The 21,752-nt window shown below is 41.0% G+C and overlaps 1 protein-coding gene across 3 annotated transcripts in view; it reads left to right on the top strand.

Moving 5' to 3' along the window:
• HYDIN (HYDIN axonemal central pair apparatus protein) overlaps positions 1 to 21,752 on the top strand; it is a 289,372-nt gene that overhangs the window by 89,915 nt on the left and 177,705 nt on the right. For all 3 annotated transcript variants that reach the window (XR_016022033.1, XM_088800246.1, XM_019757602.3), the window contains exons 12-16: positions 2,422 to 2,645; positions 7,705 to 7,772; positions 14,452 to 14,687; positions 17,184 to 17,284; positions 19,688 to 19,823. Coding sequence is in view for 2 of the 3 variants with exons in the window: in XM_088800246.1 (XP_088656372.1) it covers positions 2,422 to 2,645; positions 7,705 to 7,772; positions 14,452 to 14,687; positions 17,184 to 17,284; positions 19,688 to 19,823 (765 nt within the window). In the remaining variant the exon portion in view is untranslated. The remainder of the gene's footprint in view (positions 1 to 2,421; positions 2,646 to 7,704; positions 7,773 to 14,451; positions 14,688 to 17,183; positions 17,285 to 19,687; positions 19,824 to 21,752) is intronic.

The following is a 21,752-nucleotide window of genomic DNA, read 5'->3' as shown; positions in this document are numbered from 1 at the left end:
CACTCTCTGCATATTTAATGCTGATGCCTCATTGCATCTCTCTTTCAATTTATTACGTTACCTCTTTGAGACAAATTTGAATAACTACCTACTGCCCTTAGTCATTGCTGAGCTTAGCAGATCCATAAGGAATAAATCAGAACCCCAAGAGTATACACTGTCCCCCAATGTAATTAGAAGGAAAACAAATGACAGGGGCAAATTCTCATAAAGTTTCTTCTCTCCGAGGAGTTGGACTGCAAGGGTAAGGGTATCACCGGTAATCAAAAGGTCTCAGAATTCTGTCCCAAACAATTTAGTGGATTCTGTATACATAAGGAGGTGCTGCTTTGTCAGGGGAGAATGACATGCCCATGGAGGGGCTGGTACCTTACAGAACATCTGGGTAAAAAACACTGGTGTTAACCAAAAAATAAAAAGAATCCATCCATCTTCTCAGAGAGAAGAACAAGCATCCTTCAGGTCACCACTAACACTTTGAGTTGCCTTTGAGTTACCACTAGTGCATGTCAGTTGCTTCTTAAGCACAGGTAAATTTTAAACCCAGTCGCTTAGCATCAGGGCTATAAATAGCAATCACTGTCATTTAAGCACTCTTTGCCAGGCACTATGCTAAAAGATACATAAGTTAATAAATATCATCTTCACAACAATCTGAGAAGTTAGTAGTACGTTACTTACATTTTACAGATGGGGAAATGGGCACAGAGAAGCTAAGCAGGTTTCCCAAGGCCACACAGCTAGTAAGTTGGTGGCAAAGCTGGGATTTGAATCCATACCTTTGGCTTCTGAGTCCCCGGTCATAATCACTTTCTACATGGTCTCTTTCAAAGGAATGAAGGGTGAAGCCTGATTCCTATGATCAGGGAACTTAAAACAGAGAGAGGGAGATGGGAAATAAATGTAAAAAGATGAATAAAATATCAAGTAGCAATTAGTTATGTATCTATTTTGGTGCATTGTCCATCTTCTCTTGGCAGAAGTGGTTGTCTTTCTCTGCAAGAGCCCCTGATTCTGTTCTACATATGCTCCTGATTCCTTCTCTGCTTCTCCAGAGACAACCTGAGCTGGTGGGCCCCCCTGTATCCACCCAGCCCCATTCTCCTGGGTACCTATCCTGCTTCTTTTATTACAACAACATAAACATCTAGGCTAGGCACTGAGTATGCATTATCTCATTTAATGTAAATATATTAGGTCTCCTACCATACCTTCCCACAGCTCTGCCACCCCCATTCTCACTTTTCACTACTAATCTTCTCAAAACAGAATCTAGAATAGTCAACCACTATTTCCTCTGCACGCACTCATTTGTACTCTGGATTCTGCAATCACATTCCATCGGAATTACATTCTTCTTCAAGGGCAGGATAACCTTTAGTTAAAAATAAAAAACCGTAACATTTTCTCATTCAACCACGTTCGACCCTTTCTGGAAATTTTCCTCCCTTGGCTTCTAGGTTCTTAACATGCCCCACGTACCTTTCTGGACGTTTCTTCATGATCTCCTGGGCTCTTTCCTCCAATGCCTTGAGTGTAGGTTGAGGTCAGTTCCTACATAAAAAGAGAGGATGAGTTGTTCACCTGTTCAGGTGTAAGCATTGTCAAGGGAGAGAGATTGTGTCTCAGAAGTGCAGGAATAGAACTGTGTGGCTAGTACAGGTTCACAGAGAGGAACTGTGGGAGGTGGGAGCATGAATGGGAGCCTGAGCCAGCAGGAGAGAACGCTGAGTGCCTGGCACGAGCTTTTGACACGTACATACCTACCCAGTGTGCAGTCAAACGTGGGCAGTGGCATGGCTGCAGATCGCTAGTTTATAGGAATAAAACTTTTCTATAGTAAAACAACTGCCTGCATAGCATCCCCAAATAGTTATCTAGCCAATAGAGTTTGAGTTGAAAATATTCCAATAGGGTGAAATCTAATACCACAACTAAGAATCTGGCATCTACAATGATGTCACATTTATAGTCTTCAAGCTGCAATATAAACATAGGCTTAGGTAGTTCTTGCCCCTCTATTCTGACTTGCTTTCTATTTTTCAGTATGCCACCTAATCTCAGCCTTCTCACGCATGCGAGAGCAATACCTGCCTCCCTTGGTTACTTTGTAGAATGTGTCAAAACACCGTCTTTTAAGGCTCTTCTTCAGCAGCCGTGATTATGATTGTCAGTGTTTATAGCGTGAGTATAATATACGTGACTAACTCCATTTTAAAGAGGAGACAGAAATACAAAATGACTTTCTGGCTTGGGACTCCTGTCTTCAAACGTTCAAGAGAGAAGACTCTTCATTTCTGCCCTGGAGTTTTTCTTTGGTTCTAATTCCTGTCGCTGTGTCTGTGTTGCTATTAAACAATACAGCCACATGCTTATCTGAAAGTCAATCAGAGGCCCATTGTCTGCTTTTGATTGATACAGGCAATACTATTCAACAAAGGCAGCATTGATGCCCTCTTCAACGTGATCCCTCCAACTTCGGCTTTGGGGGCCTGCTTTGTTTTCAGTCCCAAGGAAGGCATCATTGAACCAAGCGGAGTCCAGGCTGTCCAGATTTCCTTCAGTTCCGCCATCCTGGGGCACTTCGAAGAAGAGTTCCTGGTCAGTGTCAATGGGTCACCTGAGCCTGTGAAACTGACCATTAGGTAAGATACATCTCTAACTTATGTGAGCACTAACTGAAGTTTTTACCTCCTGCTTTCTTAAACTTCATAACTAGAGCATATCTTTGGATAGTCATAACTATCTTTGTTGATATGAACACGTCAACATAACGGGGTGTTCTAAATTTCTACCAGTGTTTCCCTACTAAACATGTTTAACTCAGTGTAGCGTGGGTACAGATGCTATTTTGGGATCTAGTTTTTCTGTAAGCTATAACCTTATAAAACAAGCGCTTACTCATGAAATTACTTTCTAGGTGCTCTCTCTGTTTTAAGATGTTTAGGGAAAATAAGTTATTAATACCTGTGTAAAATCGTCTCCTTAACTATTCTCACAGTTTTGTTAAGACTTCATCTTTCATTTTTATTTTAAGGAAAATTTGTAAATGCTCTTACCTATGATGCCTGCAGGTCTTGTAAAAGAGTCTACTTAGACTGTCAGTCAGCAAAGGCTAGACACTTGCAGCTTTTGTGCTAAAAGTCTTTTGATGTCTTCTCCAGCTGCTTGTGATAATTGAATGTTATTAATAACAGAGCTTGTCCTCGGTTTTAAAAAGTTCTCTGTGACCAATCCATTGGAAAGATCTATAACTTTGGTTCCTGGTGCTTATAAAAACCACATCTTCAGAACGTACTGCAGATTCCATTTGGATTCCCACAGCAATAGGTTGTTAATTACCATGGCAGACCCTCTCATGATGGTTACTGCAAGCAGGACCTCCCTCCATCTACAACTGAGGTCTCCTTCAGAGTCTGGAGATAACATAGAAAAGAGACAGACACATATGGCCTGAAGGATTATAGGAAAACTTACTGATCTTATGATATCTACTGCAAATTTAAAATCTCAAGACCAGCTCAAGTGTCATAACTGTTTCTTCTGAATTCTTTTTTTTTTTTTTCCTTCTGAATTCTTCCACCTAAGTATCCCTATTATGGGGTGAATTTCATCCTCCCAATTCATATGTTGAAGTCCTAATACCCAGTACCTAAGAATGTGACTGCATTGGAGATAGGACTTTCAAAGAAGCAATTAAGGTAAAATGAGGTCTTATGGATGGGTCCTAATCCAATATGACTTTATAACAAGAGGACATTAGGACAAACGCACAAATAGGAAAAGACCATGTGAAGACTTAGAAGGAAGATGGCCATTTACAAGCCAGGGAGGTTCTCAGAAGAAACCAATCCTGTCAACACATTGATCTTGGACTATTAGCCTGCAGAACTGGGCGGCAATGAATTTCTGTTATTGAAGCCACTTTGTCTCTGGCACTTTGTTGTGGCAGTCCTAGAAAACGAATACAACCCCTAACAAGTAAGGAGAATGAACAGGCATACGCCTCAGGGGTTCTGTGGCATGGCCACGACAGCCTGCTACAGTCATAAGCTTTAAGTCTGAAGACTTATCTGAAACATTCACAAGCCATTTATGTTCTCTTCCATAATACATCTGTGTTCGTGATAATAGAAAAAAATCAACGTTGCTTTCCAGATGTTTGAGTAACATTGACTCTTCAAGTAGATGCACCGTGGTTAACTGGCCCATCACTGACATCCTTCAGGTATGTCCTTACTATGAGAAAGACAGGAATACTTTTTCATGTTATGAATGTCAACTCACCTCTCACCTCTACAACAATTCTTATCTCATGACAAGCAGTGGAAATGGTTATCTGGATAAGCGGGAAGAACAAACCTGCAAATGCAACCTTTATCTCCCATTCAGAGATTATCTGGTCCCTCAAGGGCCCTCGATAATCTCCATCACATTAGCTATTAAAAGCCCCCAGCTGAGTCAAGGCTTTCTGACTTCTTGGCATCAGTAAGTATTGTTCAGAATCACAAGTACCCTCCACAACATCGAGCATCGTACACAGGCCTCCATACAGAAGTGGGGAAGATGAAACCTTCAAGCTCTGCTCTTGTAAACATTTAAGATAAGAAGAACAGCGGCCCTATCTGTAGGTAAGAAAGTATAGGATGTTAAAGAACCACAATTTTACTTTTCATGTGGACAAAGACAAAGCAAAATGCTGGCCAAGACAGGCTAACTGTCCTTCAAGCTGAATTAGAAAGTTCATCCCAATTAATCTGGCCATACCCCTTTTTAAATTCAGCCTAATAATTAACACTGTATCTAACTATCAATACACACACATTGCTACTCTATTTAGGAAGAAATGTGTATTTGTTTCATAAACTCTCCCAGGAACCTACTCACAAGTGAACGTGGACTAGTTACTACTCCAGGTGCTCTGTGGAGGTTGTCTCTTGCTTTATCTTCTGGACATTACCATTCACCCAAAATCCCATGCCACTTTCTTATTTTGGATGTTTATTCTTTCGAAGGGAAGGAAAACCTGACTGTGGAAAGAATGTTTATGTTCATCCCAAATCTAATCACAAATTGCTAAGAGAAATATTCTTGTCTAAATTGCATGTGTCCAAAAGTGTTCTAGCTCTTCAAACCATGAACAGTAATTTTGAAAACTTGGTAACTATCTGGTGTTATGAATAAATGCCTAATGATAAAGGGTGAAATACATGTTTAATATATTATGTATTCCCAGCTCCACACATTAATGTTGACATATGATTTCTCCAGGAACACCTTCTTGGGCCTTGTGGTCCAAGAAATCTCTGTAAAGGTGGTATTGTAGATTCTGGAGTTTTGCTTCTTATTCTTTTATTGTCAGGTACTCCTCTTTCCTCAATACTACATAATTTTGGCTAAGATGCCTTGAAAGATCAGAACAATTATCATACTTTTGCTGTTTTTATTACTCCTCCAACTACATGACACAGTCTTTTAAGTGGTTGGATAAACAACACTGTAAAATGAATGTGGTTTTAAAATTAAGCATGAGCAGTTTTCTTCCCTCCTATTTTTACATAATTTTATAAAGTTTTCACCATATAGTTTATATTTGAAATGCTTCACTTAACATATCGTAATAATTCAATCAGTCTAACTCTTAGTCTTCAAAATTATCATTTTAACAGCCCACTGCCTTGATGGAGGGTACAGAAACTGTCCTAATATTCAGAATCCCTGTTGGAATGAATGTGACTGTATCAAAGATGGTATTCAGCTGTCATTCCCTTAGTTGTATGTGCCTGTGAACAAATGTGGTTTAACTCTGGTTCTTTCCATTTCTGTACTGGTTAAGTGACTGCTTTGTGCAAATCTGTGAGCTTCTTTCTTACTTTCCTTTGCCTTTTGTACATTTCAGACACTTTTGATCTGTTTGTTACTTTGCCCCAACCCAAACTTCTTTTACCAGTTCAAGTATCTAACCTGTAGGCTTGTTTGACTTCACTCTCAGCGGGATCCTAATTCCTTGCTGAGTACCAAACACCCCTTTTGAAACCACGTTGGGTTATTAGCATGAAATAGAATAGGTGGTCCAGAGAAAGACTTTTTGAGCTGAAACTGCTGCATTGAGTCTCTGCAGTCATCGCTCCTCCCAGGCTTGCAGCAGCCTCTCACGACATCATGGTCAGATCTGTAGCGGCCAGAAGTAAAAGTGAGCAATGCGTTCAGCCTGGTGTGACACGCCTACATCACCAATATCTGGAGCTGGGTGAATAAGATGTATGCTTAGTGTGCTTTCTGGTATCAGTGGTGTCTACGACATTTAAACACTTGGCACAGCTAGAAGCTGTCAGATCTCTGTATTACAGGCATCCCTCATTTTATTCAGCTTCACTTTATTGTGCTTCACGGATGTGTGGTGGTGGTTGTTGTTTTTACAAACTGAAGGCAAGACCGTCCACCAACAAAAAGATTATGATTTGGCCGGCCCTGAGTCTCAGGTGGTTAGAGCTCCATGCTCCTAACTCCGAAGGCTGCCAGTTCGATTCCCACATGGGCCAGTGGGCTCTCAACCACAAGGTTGCCAGTTCAATTCCTCGAGTCCTGCAAAGGATGGTGGGCAGCGTCCCCTGCAATTAAGATTGAACACAGCACCTTGAGCTGAGCTGCCTCCCGGATGGCTCAGTTGGTTGGAGTGCATCTTCTCAACCACAAGGTTGCCAGTTCGACTCCCGCAAGGGATGGTGGGCTGCGCCCCCTGTAACTAGCAATGGCAACTGGACCTGGAGCTGAGCTGCACCCTCCACAACTAAGATTGAAAGGACAACTTGACTTGGAAAAAAGTCCTGGAAGTACACACTGTTCCCCAATAAAGTCCTGTTCCCCTTTCCCAATAAAAAAAATAAAATTAAAAAAAAAAAAGGTGGAGAAGAAAGAGGTCCGCTGGGGCTGTGCCAGCTGGCTCCTGGCCTGAGAGTCATCTATGCCCCACCTCGCGCTAAAAAAAAAAAAAAAAAAAAATTACGATTTGCTTTATGGTGATACTTGCTTCATCGCCATGGTCTGGAGCCAAATCTGCAATATCTCTGAAGTTTGCCTGTATTTATTTTAAACTAGAGCATCCCTCTAAGGGATGCACTGAGAGAGAAATAGACCAACATTTAGAGTAGAGTGTTCTTAAAGGTCACCTATTCCAGTCCTCCCTTTGATACCCGAGGCCAAGAAACTAAAACCTATAGAGGTAACTTAACTGGCCAGGGTCACAGCCAGTAGGTGGTAGGAACTGGCTCACAACAGTTTTATGAGCGTGTGGGACAAGGAATGCTGGTATCATTGATGGTCTTTGATGTTTATTATATGCTTAGACGCATGTTTCTTTGTTGCCTGAGTTAACAACTTTTCGTGGTATGTGTCTCATCCACACTAACATTTTGTGCTGTTAGTTTGGTGATGGGTCTGCTGTGCCTCATCGTTGGTAAGAATGTGGTGATACGTTAACCACAGTATCATTTGCTGAAACCCAATGGTTTGAGAGCTGGAAAAGAATTTTAAGAACCACGGCGGTAGACCATCATCTCTTGCTGTTTTTCCAAGACCCAGATCTTATAATTGATTTAATGCCAAGTTACGGTTTTCAGTACTTACCCTCTCCCCAGTTCCTGATTGTTAGCCTGCGCTCACTGGATTCTCTCCCCATCTCCCTGCTTGTACTCCTATTTCCAGAGGCTGCGTCATTGGACCCACCTTCCATTTTAATGTTCCTGCTCTGCACTTTGGTGACGTTTCCTTTGGTGAGTACTTTTCCATTTTAAACTAGAAACTGAGAAGAATTATGTTTCTCTCCACATGGGAGAAGGAAAGTTTACAAAGAATATTTCTTACCATTTTTTATGGGTAATAGCTAAGAGGGTCTAGAATTTTTCTTCTTCTGCAGCAGTGGCATTTCCGTGCCATTTCCTAGTTTCCGTGTGAAAGTTGTTATTGTGTCCTGGGCACTAATAGCTGTCAGGCCCTGGCTGTCCCCCTCTCCCGGCAGGGAGACAACAGAGAGCCTTATGCTTCATTCCACTGTCTGGATATTATGAACATCCTATTTATATGCAGATTCTGGTTTACCGGTCTGGCTGCACAGCAGCCTTTCCACAGAGATGCTCTCGAATTTCAAGCGAACTCAGCGGTGGTTTGATTCAGGTGTCTTATCCCTCCAAGCGGAAGACTCTTCTGTTATAGTTTTGTGTTGTCTTCTCACTTAGTTACTTCTCTGAGTCATTTTCTCCCATCTAAGCTTCCCCAATAATAAAAATTATAACAACAGTAGCAGCAAAAGTTCCCATTTTATGCTTCTTTCTATATATTCCAATCACTGCTAGGTGAATTACATGCAGCACTACATTTAAACCTTTGAGCAATCCTATGGGGAGGCACTATTTTGGATCCCCATCTTACACTTGATCTTAGCCAAAAGGCCGAGAAGCGATTGGATCCCCATCTTAGAGATGGAAGAACTGAGCTCTGAACAGTTAAATAACTTCCTGAAGTCACACAGCGATGACAGAATTAGTATTTCAATTGCGATCTATTTAAATCATGTACTGTCAACACGAGTGATATTGCCCCTGAAGAGTTGAAAATTGGTTCTTGGAGGTTGGGGAAAAAAACACACTTAGATATGACAGTGGCTTGTGAGCCTCTGAAATTCAGTTCTACCCAACTGAATTTCATTCCTTAGTATTTAATTTTTCTCATTAGGGAGAAATCAAATCAAATTTAAATCATAATTAAATATAATTGATTTGATTGGACTGAAAATTAATTTACACAATGGTTCTTTTTAGGAGATAATAATAATAATAATAATAGTTGAAAACCACTAGTCTAAGGCCATGTTCCACAATCCTTTCTGTTTTGCACTAGTGCCTCCCATTTTGACTTTCAGTTCTTTTGCTTCAAGTAGGCCTATCTTCTTGGGGAGAAATCGTTCTTTAGGAAAAGCTGATTAATAATGCCTTTATCAGTTGCTTTAACATTTGGGGGTTATGACAGTTTTATTTATTCAGAACGTGTTTGTTTATACAATGTACCCCCATCTACGTTATATTGGGTAAGGTACATACTATAGGAAAAATCTATGTAAATGAAGTTGAACGTTTGTTACCATAGAATATAAAAATGGCTGGAGAGATTTTTGTAATTTTGTAGGGCATGTTTGAGTGATAGACTCTTGAAGGAAAATAAAAGTGACCTACAATTTGAAAATCGTCTGGTGGCCAACTAAGAGGCATACTCTTTCAAGGGTAATTGTGCCAGATGCACAATAAGAAGCAAATTAGTATACCCAGACCTACGCGGTCATCCTCCAAACAGTTCAAACTGAGTCCACAGAGAGCTCTGGGCAATTGATGCATCCCAGCAGCGCATCCTTCCACAGGCATTTAAATACAAAGTCCAGCACAAGGACACTTGGAAGATGTCCCCTATATCATATTGCCCTGCAGGGAGAAAACAGAGTACAAATAAGCACCTCTAATCAGTTCCTCCAAGAAATCTCACACTGGTTCATTGTCCAGAATCTGCTCTATTTCTCAGCTCTGCAATGTTAATGTAAATGCTATACTGATGGTAAGCCAACAGCTACCGTGTTTCCCCGAAAATAAGACCTAGCTGCACCATCAGCTCTAATGCGTCTTTTGGAGCAAAAATTAATATCAGACCTGGTATTATATTATGTTATGTTATGTTATATTATATTATATTATATTATATTATATTATATTATATTATATTATAAATCCGGTCTTATATGATAGTAAAATAAGACCGGGTCTTATATTAAGTTTTGCTCCAAAAGACGCATTAGAGCTGGTGGTGCAGCTAGATCTTATTTTCGGGGAAACACGGTATTTCTAATAGTTGGTCCCGCTAGAAGTTTTGGTAACTAGCTTAGGTGAAAATTAGAAACAGCTTCTTTTTCCTCTCTTGGATAATATCTAATTGAACCATTTGATGACACAGCAGCTAGACAAGAGGCTGGAACACACTACAGAGCCATAACCCAAGGTTCCCCAAATCTGAGATATGAAAACTGACCTCTCCTAAGTCCATCTTCAAAACCCAAGTTGCCTTCTGTTTTAATTTGGATATGGATTCCTCAATCTTCTCTAGTGCAGCAGGAAATGTTAACAAAAACATACCTTTTTTGCTTGCCAATAGGAAGTCTAGGGCATTTTGGTTTTCAAAACCACTTGAGTCAGTTAATTCAAGCTATTTTGCTGTGCTTCTGGACTTTGCACTGTATCAGCCAAAGTTAGGGATACTTTTGTGATACTATTTCAAAATTATTTTATGATAATACTTTCAAATCTCAAAGTTGGAACTAGAGTCCACATGACTCCAACACAAAATGTCATTATTTTTCCAGGTAGATTGACCTCCCATCACAAAGAAACATGGTCCCTTGGACAGTGACTGGTTGGAAACTTCCTAATTATTACCCTACATGTGCAAGTAGGCCTTTAATGAGGCAGGTTAAAGTAAACATGTTTTTGGTTCAGGAATGAAAGACCAATAGGGGTACATGTAGTTCCAAATGCAAAAGAGAAACTAACTGTTCCAGGAGCAAGTCAGGAATTGAACGAATTTTTTTAGTCATTTTAGGATGACAGGCATATTGTGTAGAGTTAAACAAGGTTTGCAGAGACTGTTATAGAGCTTGGGAGTACATTAAGCTAACTAAAGTTGGTAATGTTGTTCCCATATTGGCACGAAGGCCCATTCCTGAAGAGGTATCTGTTACAGGTTAGTGTTGGAGACATGGCATTTATTTGCTTGGAGATGAAGATCTAGATGTGGCATCAGGGTCTGCTGGGATTGATGATGTTAGGATATTATAAATACCATAAAGTACACCTGCAACTAATATAATAAAAAAAAGATTAAAAAAATAAATAAATGAATACCATAAAGTAGGTGAGAGGTAATAGTATTCTTGGTTGGTATCTAAGATGTTTAAAGTGCGGCGATAAAGATTTTGATGGTAGGATTGGGTGTAGGATGATGTGTCTAATAATTAGGGTGACTGAAGCTACAGTAGCATGAGGGAGTCAGAGGGTAGAATCTGAGAGGCAGTTGTGTTGTCCCTGGAGGAACACTGAGGCTTTGATAAATCCTCGGATTGATAAAGAATAAAATGGGCCAAATAAAACTGATAGTCCAGGTGACAGACCAAAAGGGGCAGGGTAAGTGTCTGTAAACTCACTATTTTTCAGGAGGCAGAAAAATGTGTTGAATGAGAATAAGGAGTCTGGAAGTCTCCATGCACTCAATGGACTTGACCATTGGATAATTTGGACAAAGAAGTTAGTGTTTGTGGGTACAGATGTTGGGATTAACATAAGTGTCAAAAAATAAACACCACACAAATAAAACAAAACAAAACAAAAACTTCTGTGGCCCAGGTATGAACTGGCAGTATTTTACTCAAGGAGAGGTATTTAAATTGACTTTAGGAGGGTGTACAGTTGGGAGTCAAGGGCAAGGATTACATGTCATGTCATAAAAAGATCTTAGAAAGGTTGGCAGAAATACCATAGCAGGCATGAGCAAAGCCTACACCCAAGCAAATGATCACTAACAGTAAGGGACACGTATCAGCAGATTTCAGAATGATATAACCTTAAGGGAGTAAACAGAGAAGAATGTGGCAAAATGATAAAGAATGGGAGTAAGCAAAGGAAAGTATGAGAACCAGTAATGTCAGGCATCTAGCAAAATCTCATCCCATCAGTCTTGGGCAGATCTTTCTACTTTATGTAAAGAAGGCTTGTTCTTAGCTTAGAATAGCAATTGATTTCTGAAGGTCATCCATTTCTGGAAATTTTATTAGCAAAGTTTCATTTAAGTTCTACAGTAAGAGTGGTTTTCTACATGTCTTCAGCCAATAATTTATTTCTTTGGGCACGTTTGTACCCAAAGGTCCATTTCATAGTTAACTGCAGGGTCAGTGAAGCCTGGAAAGGAGACTGTTGGTATATTTTTTCCGAGTACTCATTTTTGAGGTTGAAAGACGGGAGAGCTTCTGAGGGTGAGTTTTTAGGGAAGGCTTCTGGGACTTGTAGATGAGTTTGTTCTTGACAATATGTGAGAATCGAACCGTCAGCCTTTGGAGTTAGGAGCACGGAGCTCCAACCACCTGAGCCACTGGACGGCCCCAGGATTTTTATTTTACCAGAAAAATTAGGAATCCATTGTCTAAAATATCCCATGTATCCCCAAGAATCTGTGAAATGTAATTTAATTTTTGGTCTTGGGTATTGCTGAAACAATTTAATACTCTCCTTAAGTAGGGTCCATTCTTTAGTAGAGAGATCATGCTCTAAATAATGTACCACCTTTTGTTAGAATTGACATTTTTCCCTTGCAGCCTAATCTTTTACTCCTAGTTTCTGTAAGTCTTCTTAGGGGCTTTCTAGGTCCTTTCAATAAATATGAAAATATATATATTGAATGAGAATCAAATATCTTGAGAATATTGTCTTTTAAATCATTATTTAAGTACTGGGAGATGTATGAAAGTGCCTTTGTAAAACTCTGAAGCATTCTGGACAAGCAGATTGTTAATTATTCCAAAAGAAAAGGTACAAAGTTGTTAGGTTTTTATATACTAGATGCTAAAGAGGGGAGAATAGAGTACTCTGCACTGTAAAGTACTTGCATTCAGAGGAAACTCTACATTGAATAGTATTAGGATTTGATGCAACCAGAAACCTAGGAGTAACATTCGTATTAATGACCCTTTAGTCTTTCACAGTATCCTTTTCCTTTAGACTTCTTGATAAGCAATATGGGATACTACAAGTAGTTGTACAAGAAGCTGTTCTATCTAGGTGGTTATAATTGGCTTTATTCCCAGAAAAACTAATAGCGTCATGGAAGTAGTCTGAGCCATGGTTTGAAAGAACCCGTCTGAATCTTTATAGGCTCTTCTTCCATTCTATGCGCACCTTACGTTAGAAGAGTGTTTATTCCATAAATGGTCTGAAAATAAGGGTAAGGAATCAATAGTTTCAAGAGTCAATATTGGGTTAGTTCAGAAAAGTCAAATGTAACAATTACATGATTATGAAACTGACTTTCTAGCAGTTCCTCTGGAATGTCCAAGAATAATCCTTCAAGTGCACTTAGTCAGACAATTCTTCTTCCATTAACAATCTCGTCCAAGTAGATTGGCAAGTGCAGTTATCACAAAGGAGACATGAACGTGTTTCCTCTACTGTCCTAATGTGTAGACAAAGGCTTCGACATGGGGAGAGAAGTAGATTGGCTCAAAATACCCCCTGCAGTACTGCAGTCGTTACTCCCAGACCAGTTGTATAATATTGCATAGGGTTCAAAGTAGAAAGAGTAGTGTTTGCATCCAGCAGAAATATGCATATTTGTTCTCCTATCGTTATAGATAATTCTTGTTCTGAAAGTGGTAGCAGATACACTGGCCACCTAGGGATTCCAAAATCAGAGCTCAGTTTGTTGCTTACCAGGCAAGGAGGATCCACATCTCTTAGGAAAGGAACGTGAGTCTCACTGAGCTGAATGTAGGAGGGCTAGATATAACATGAAAGCGCAGCTTTGTCTAAGGGAGGTAAAAAGCCAATGTGTTAGTCTCTGGCTGGCTCAGAAGCAGATCGCAGTCTCTTGGGAGAGGCTATTATTCGGTTTTATGTCATTGACCCTGAGGGCATGAGCCTCAGACAGGTCCAGGATGAGTTATTTAACCTCTTAGCAGGCTCTGGGTCACACAACGGGCAAAACTGCACAGGCTTCTCCTGTCATACATTGGCAAATAGAAAGAACAAACATGACTCTATTTGGGGGGGGAAATCTGTATTTCTGTGCAAAAATTAAATGTGAAATATACTTCTGGAAGACTACTCAGCAAACTGATAATAGAGTCTGCCTCTTGAGAGGGACCTGGATGATGATTTTATGTCTATTGTTGCTGCATAGTAAATGCATAATAAGTATTCATTGAATGAATGAATGAGTGAATGAATGAAATGTTTATTTTTTTATTGTTATTTTTAAAAATAATATGTTGTATCTTTTTTTTTTTTTTTTTTTAGTTTTTATTGGGGAATATTGGGGAACAGTGTGTTTTTCCAGGAACCATCAGCTCGAGCTCAAGTCATTGTTTTCAATCTAGTTGTGGAGGGCACAGCTCACTGGCCCATGTGGAAATTGAACCAGCAATCTTGGTGTTATGAGCACTGTGCTCTAACCAACTGAGCCAACCAGCCACCCTGAAATGTGTCTATTGATTTACAATTGAAAATAATATCAGGGAGAGTTTTTGTTAAGCAAGGAGTGCTGAATTGCATAGACAGTTAATTTAAGAGTTTTGGCAGTGTTGGGGGAGCTTGAAGTTAAAGGGAGACTATTGTGGGCCTTTTATTTCTCACCTCATATTTTGTTTTCCAGGGTTTCCTCATACCTTGATATGTTCCCTCAATAATACCTCCTTGGTTCCCATGACCTTCAAACTGCGTGTCCCTGGGGATGGCATTGGCCGTAAAAGCATTTCAAATAGTGAGCAGTATTCAGACAACAAAAGACCACCTTGGAGCAAGGATGAAGTACCCATAACAAAACCAAAGGAATTCACCATCACTCCCGACTGTGGCACCATTCGCTCCCAAGGATTTGCTGCTATCAGGGTACAGTGTACAGCCTCCCAGCACACACAGCCAAGTAGCTGACCTCTCACGTAGCTCCTGGGACCACACCGAGGGTTTGCTCTGTATGCCCAGTGTCAGTGGCAAGGAGTGCCTCTCATTCACGTGGGAAGGGGGGCCTATAAGGAAATAAACCACTGTGGCCAAAGAAACCAGATACAGATAGATTGGGCAAAAGACGTGACCCTGCTCCCGTGGATGTCCATCACTCTAGACATGTTGCCTTCTCCAGAACAGTGGAATGTAGTGATGTCTAGTGAAACCACTGCTCTGTACAGATAATACACCCATCAGTGCTAATGCAAAAGGATGTAAGGACTCAGTGATAATTAGGTCCCCCTTTCCTTCAGACTCAAATCGTTTATACAGTAAAGGTCCAGCCTTGTGCCATGGATGATACTCAGTTTATTCAGATTTTTAATCTGAATCTGGGCTTCATGGTGAATGTGGATGTGATGTTCCTAATAGCACTTATTATTTAGGTTCACAGCGTGATGCTTTGCTTATAGCTTTGCAGTGCTTCCAGAAGAATTATTTCATGGCTAACTGAGAAAGGTTTCACTATCCTCTCTCACTTTTTCTTCTCCAAACAGATCCAGCAATATTGAAGCCTGCTAAATTGACATGATTTTATCTTTTGGGGGAAAGAAAAAAGATAAGACTTAATGGATAAAGACTTTGACTTTCTCTTTAGTCATTATCTGTGAATATTTAAGTTAGTTAGAGTTTTATCCTCCAAATTGGTTTTAAACACTTCATAGTGTCTCACCATGAATGCCCTCATCCTAAGGGGTATTTATGGAGGTTTTCAGCTCTTCCAAGGGCTTCTCCACAGGTCCAGTGAGGTTTAACATCATAGATCGTTATCCTTTCTCAGGGTTGCTGTCTCTGTCCATTTGGGCTGCTCTTACATAATACCAGAGACTGGGTGGCATATAAACCACAGAAGAAATTTATTTCTTACAACCTGGCGGCAGAAAGTCCAAGGTCAGGGCGCCAGCTTGGTTGGGTTCTGGTGAAGGCCCTCTTCCAGGTTGCACACTGCTGACTTCTCCGTGTGTCCTCACATGGTAGAGGGGGTGAGGAGGCTCCTGTGGGCCCTCTTTTATAAGGGCACTAATCCTGTTCATGAGGGCTCCACCATCATGACCCCATCACCTCCCATTGGCTATGCCTCTGGATACCATCACAGTGGGTGGTAGGATTTCAACACATGAATTTGGAGGGGGGCACAACCATTCAAATCATAGCAGTTGCTTACTGAGACTTTCCCAGGGAGAAGTGCTGCTGCAATGAATTTATTTATTTTTCACTTAGTAATGCTCAGCCTACATGTTATCTACCTTTCTTTTTCTTTTTTGGGGGGGCCTCTCCTACATAGTACAGGAAGATTTTAGAAGACATAGCATCTATCTAGCAGCCATCTTCCATAACCACTTTTTCTTCTGCCTTCTAACCATAGCTCAGGACATAAACCAGGGTTAGAGTTGCTTTCAGTATCTCTGCATACTGGGGTAGCTGCTTCTCTCCAAATCTGACATGTTTTCTTTCCAAATCAATGACTTCTTCACTTTGTTTTCTCTTTATATTTGGAAAAGATTTCTCCAAGCTTGAGTTTTCCCTCATGATCTGCACTCCAACCACGTCGGTGTGGACTCAAATTTGCATCCAATAATTCCCTTTGCAACCCGAAAAAATTTTAATTAGTGCCCGATACATAATTTATAGATAGAAAAGCCTTAACCTGTGCCAGAAACTGTTTTCTAGATGTACAAGTATCTCTTCCAGTACAGATCATTTGAAAGCAATTAAAAATTGTAACAAGGCTTCAAAAGCCTAAATATAATGTTTCACAACAGTAAATAAAAACATAGCGTGAAATATACTGGCCAGATATTACCCGTGGGTAGGACTTTCTTTGGAGCTTCCTATTTTTTTGCTCTAATAATGAATATTGGTGAGTGGGGATGGGGGACAAGATTTTGGTTAAAAAAAAAAAATAGTTGGTTTCTTATGCCATTCTCTGGAATTGACATGATTATTTCATTTATTTTGCCTCAAGAGAAATTTAGCTGTAGCGTTTTATCAGTGTATTGAATTTTCATAATTTATATAGCCCAGAGGTATAGGAAACAATTTAAATTGCAATAATTAATAGTTGTTTGATATTGCTCATTCTTCAGGGTCATGTTTTCCCCGTATGCAGGTATATGGCTTCTTTGATACAACCTCCTCAGAAATGAACAGACCTATTGTACTAAACGCCATTTCGTTTTTCACCTGGTCTTTGAAAAAACTCAGCTTGCCCTGGCCCCAAAATGTGACTTGTTCAACTAAAAATGTAAACTGCCATACATCCCACAGTGACGTGCTTAGAAGCTGCAGTCATAATGTGGGGGTCCCCCTGGCTCCTTTCTCCCCTGAGCAGAGGGAGAGCTGGCCTTTCAGAAGGGCAGCCTTGCTCCTTTTTCTTTCCAGGTGACCTTATGCTCCAACACTGTGCAGAAGTACGAGCTGGCTCTGGTAGTGGACGTGGAGGGCATCGGGGAAGAAGTGCTGGCGCTCCTGATTACAGCCAGGTATGGCACTCACCTGCTTCCCTCTCCCCCAGTCTCCCCTGAGCCTCCAGGAACTGCCTCTCTAGAAGGCAGCCCGCTGCTGCAACCTGTTCACACTTTGTTCTGGTTTGTTCTGGTTTCCTAGGGAAGGAGGCTGAATCTGATAGTCAGATGACAAAGCTTTAAAACAGCAAAGCACCTTTGATGGAGATAAGAGAAGGGATGTGTTTTGCAGTGTTAAGAATAAGAATGCTCTCTATTTCTGACTTCCTGACTTTCCACATATATAACTAAAAAGATTTTAGCAGGAAGAGGCATTGCTGTTTTTTTATTTTTTACCTTTAAATACAGTCTTCCAGAGTTACGCAGCAGAAAGAGTGGTGCTCGCAGTCCTGTGAGGCGAGATCCACTTAGCAGGACACTTACTATAACTGGAATGCGGCCTGAGATGGGTTCTTTTCCAACAATATAAACTCTTCAGAACCATCACCAGCTTCTCCCTTTTTAAACAAAGGCAGCACAGGGCCCTGGGGTCAGGTTAAGATCCTGGATTTTTTTGTTGATTTGCCTCCTTGACCAAATTACAGTCTTTCCATGGATGGTGTGTCACCTCCCAATGATGACAGGGATCCTCAATAAAATCATGGGCCACACTCTTGCCAAAGCAAACAAGTGTCCCGATCTGGGACTCTGGAGTAGGTATATGAACATGCCATCGAAAGGAAATAGAGAAAATCTGATGATGTATCAATTCCTAGAATTTAGGTTTGTCATGAATCTTAGGAAGGTGCACCTTCAAAAAGGTGCAGACATGCTGCTCGATGGGGCCCTTGTAATGGGCACCATTTCGTGTGTCCTGGGCTTGGAGGAAGCTGAAGAGCAGCCCTTAAAGAACTTGAAGGTCAAGGCCTTGCCATGATCTACTTAGTATTCCTTCTAAAGACCTAACTGATTTTGTTTGTTTGTGTGTTTGTTTAAAAACAGCACAAAGTCTTTCATCTGGTCCTCTCTGTACCCAAGGTAGCCTTTTTGTGTAGTCTTGCATTTCTTTTCTTTGTGGGTTTATTCTGGTGCTTTCCAGCCTGTGTTCCATGCAGCTATCAATAGGAAAACCTGAATTAAAAAAATTTTAAAAAGGAAGGTCCTGAAAGGCTATGAGTTTTCTACCATGTGTGCTCTGGGACCCCAGTCAAATACTACAAACCCTCTGAGCCACAGTGTTTCAGGTAGTAACAGATTAGCTTTATGAAAGTCACTGGGTCAACTGGCAACTTCTTTTCTCACTAAAAATGAATACTCATCCCATGTGAAACCCCAAGCTTTGGGGTTAACAAGACTCATGTCATTACTTTGGTGTAATCTGTAGGAACCGCTCAAAGACTCTCAACAGAAGAGTTGCTTTTAGCACTTGCTCCCTAGAGTAATTTTCCCAGAGAGCCAGCAGTCACAGTTTGCCTTGCCGTGCCCCCTGCCACACGTCAGTTGTCTCCTACTGAGCCCTTCCCTGGCACTGTGCTATGCCCTTCATTCAGACTATCTCCTGTATTTTCCATACCACCCTAAGAAGAGTTAGCGATGCTAATGGCGCTTCCTAGAATGACCTTCATTTTACCCACAAGCAAAATGGGACTCGGGGAGGGAAAGCAGCTTGCGCAGGGTTGTACTCGGAAAGGTCCGTATTTGAACCCGGCTCTGACTGATTCAAACGCCAGTGCTGCTCGCCATTGCACTGTACAGTGACTGCAGTGCCGCAGGGCAGACGTTGAGATGCACGGATACAAAACAAGACCCAAGTCACCCAATAATAGACCAACTCTCTCACAGGGCTTCAATTCCTCCCTCTCTGGCACACAACTCTCCCCCCACACACACACACACACACCACCCCCTCCACACTGAGCACCCTTGTCACAATGCCAGTTCTGGCTCCCGCAGCTGCCTAAGCCTACTGATCCAAGACAGCTGTTCTGCATAGGAATTAGAATTATTACCATTATTTAGATGGGGTGAGCTGTTGCTAGTCCTCGGGGGACTCTGGTCCAAAGTGTCACAGTTAGTTAGGACCCCATGCTGGTGGCATTTGCCCTGTTTGTCATGGAAACAGACCCCCTCAGGAACTTGTGCTGTGCGGGTCTCTTGCCAAAGGAAAGCCAAATGTGAAAAGCAATGGAAATGTTAGTTATTACCCACCCAAAACAGCTGTTTAATGAGTCCTGCTTCTGGCCCTTTTTTTGATTAAAAAGTGGTGGCTGGGGGCTAACGGAGAGGGATGACAGCAGGAAGATTTGAAAATGATTAATGTAGTTATTAGAGAAAACTATGTGACAGTGACAAATGTGTTTAACTTGGGATTCTGTGTTCTTCATATGTAAACATACTCTCTATTCTTTTAAATGCTTTAATTGAGTTCCTTCCTTTGAGCAGGTGTGTTGTACCTGCCCTCCACGTGGTTAATACAAAGATGGACTTCGGACACTGCTTCCTGAAGTACCAATATGAGAAAATGGTCCAGCTTGTCAACGATGATGACCTCCCTGGATGCTATGAGGTCCTGCCTCAGGTGAGTTACTTTATCCTTTTTCAGTGTTGATTTTTCCGTCAGTTGGATTTCCTCATTGAAAAAGAGAAATCCTTAAGAGTCTATTCCTGAACACATGACTTTTTGTAATTCTGATTTTTTACACTGGGATAATCTGGGGATGGAGTTGTAAAGCCACAGCTGGATTGCCACCTGCATGAACGAGCAGCTGCAGGTGTAAACAGTTGTTAATTTCCCAGGAAAATTGCCTTTGATAAAGAAATAAAGAGTCAATTAAGCCAACATGCATAAGTTGCACCTGCAAATAATTGACTGAATTCACCACGCGCAGGAAATGAGGCAGAGCTAGGAGTCTTCATTTATGCCTGTCTATGGCTGTGACTTGGACAGCTTCGCTAAGATATAGTAATGCAATATTTATAAATGGAATTTTTGGACTAGAAGGCTAGAGATAATATAGGAATGAGAAAGAAGGAGTTGCCTCTCAATGTGGTATGAAACAGATCTGTCCACATGCCACCATACTTAGCTAGGTGAGGATAAGCAGTCAAATGCATGTGGATAAAAGATTTTAAAAGATATGTACAGCCTAGAGTCATGGAAGGTGCCTAATGAGATGCAGTTTGCCAAGAATGCATGTGGGTTTAAAACTCGGTTCTGTAAGTACAGGAATACTAATTCGTGCAAACAATCAAATGGGGGTTTTATTTGACTACAATTTCAAAAGGAGCTAAAAGACCAACTAGGGGCCACAGAACCAAGGCAGAATTAGGCTACATCCGCTAAAGAAAGGAGATGGCCACTGGTCAAAGCAGTGCCAGAATTTTGTCTTCAAATCTTGACATTGTATTTTCATAATAGAAACTTGAAAAGAAATGAATCATGTTCAGAGTAACCAGACTGGCAATCTATGTCACCTGGAAATCCAAGTCCAATGAGGGAAAAACACAGTGTTTAATCTGGAACAGACAAGACTCACCCAGGACAAAATAGCTACCGTTCACTAGTCACAGGGCTGTTATAGAAAAGAGGGAATTAGAGTTATTCTGTGTGCTTCTCTGAGACAAAACCAAAAGCCACGGGTGGGGGTGACAGGAGACGTCTTTTCTGACTTTCATATGCTTAACGGCAGAACAAGCTAGCCCTGGCAGCACAGCCATCTGCAGAGCCCAGAGCAGAGCCTGCATTTGGGGTGATGGCGAAGCTATTTCTGCACAGCTGGGCTGGGGAAAGGGTGAAGCACTTGCCTCAAGCACAAAATCTAAGGGGGAGCCAAAAAACTCAGTACTCAAGATAAATAGTATTTTCATGCCACATTTTAAGAAATCAAAACTAGTGCAAAAATTCCATGATAAACAGAATATCAAAACTTTAGATAAAGACAGAATCAGTATTACTGATTTTCCTTTTGCCTCAAGCTCCAGTAAGGCTGAACAGTGGGGATGCAGAGGGATGTCGAGTTGTATTGGGCCACGTTAGACCAGAAGGACACTGAGTTACATTAGGGCCACGTTAGACCAGACCAGGCACGGAAAGACCATGGGGTGCTCAAGCAGGTGAAACCTGTACGCTCTATCCTCTCAAGCTGCTGTGGCTCTGAGAAGTGTTTCCCAGAATAACCTAAATTTATTTGGCCATGGGGTTTTTGTTTTATTTTATTATTTATTTTTTAAAGAATTTTTGGGGTCAATTTTATTGGGGCTTCTCACAGTGGTTAGAGCCACTCTGTCTTCAGAACAATCACAGCACAGGAACTGCGTCACCGAGACTGCCCAGAAAAGTCTGACCAGCTGAATCTTATTGCTTAAAATACACACATTCCCAATAACCGACATGGTAATGTACCTCATATGAATGTGTTAGCATTTGCAAATATTCCGACTGTAGCACCCAACCATCCACCAGTCCCTTCCTTCTCATTCACCTGGAAAACAAGACGCATCAAATCCC

This window comes from Rhinolophus sinicus, chromosome 8 (genome assembly GCF_057876585.1).
Source record: "Rhinolophus sinicus isolate RSI-liver-muscle chromosome 8, RSI-T2T, whole genome shotgun sequence".
Taxonomy (NCBI): Eukaryota; Metazoa; Chordata; class Mammalia; order Chiroptera; family Rhinolophidae; genus Rhinolophus; species Rhinolophus sinicus.
The sequence above is the reverse complement of the archived record's forward strand: the minus strand, read 5'-3'. Positions and strand labels throughout refer to the sequence as shown.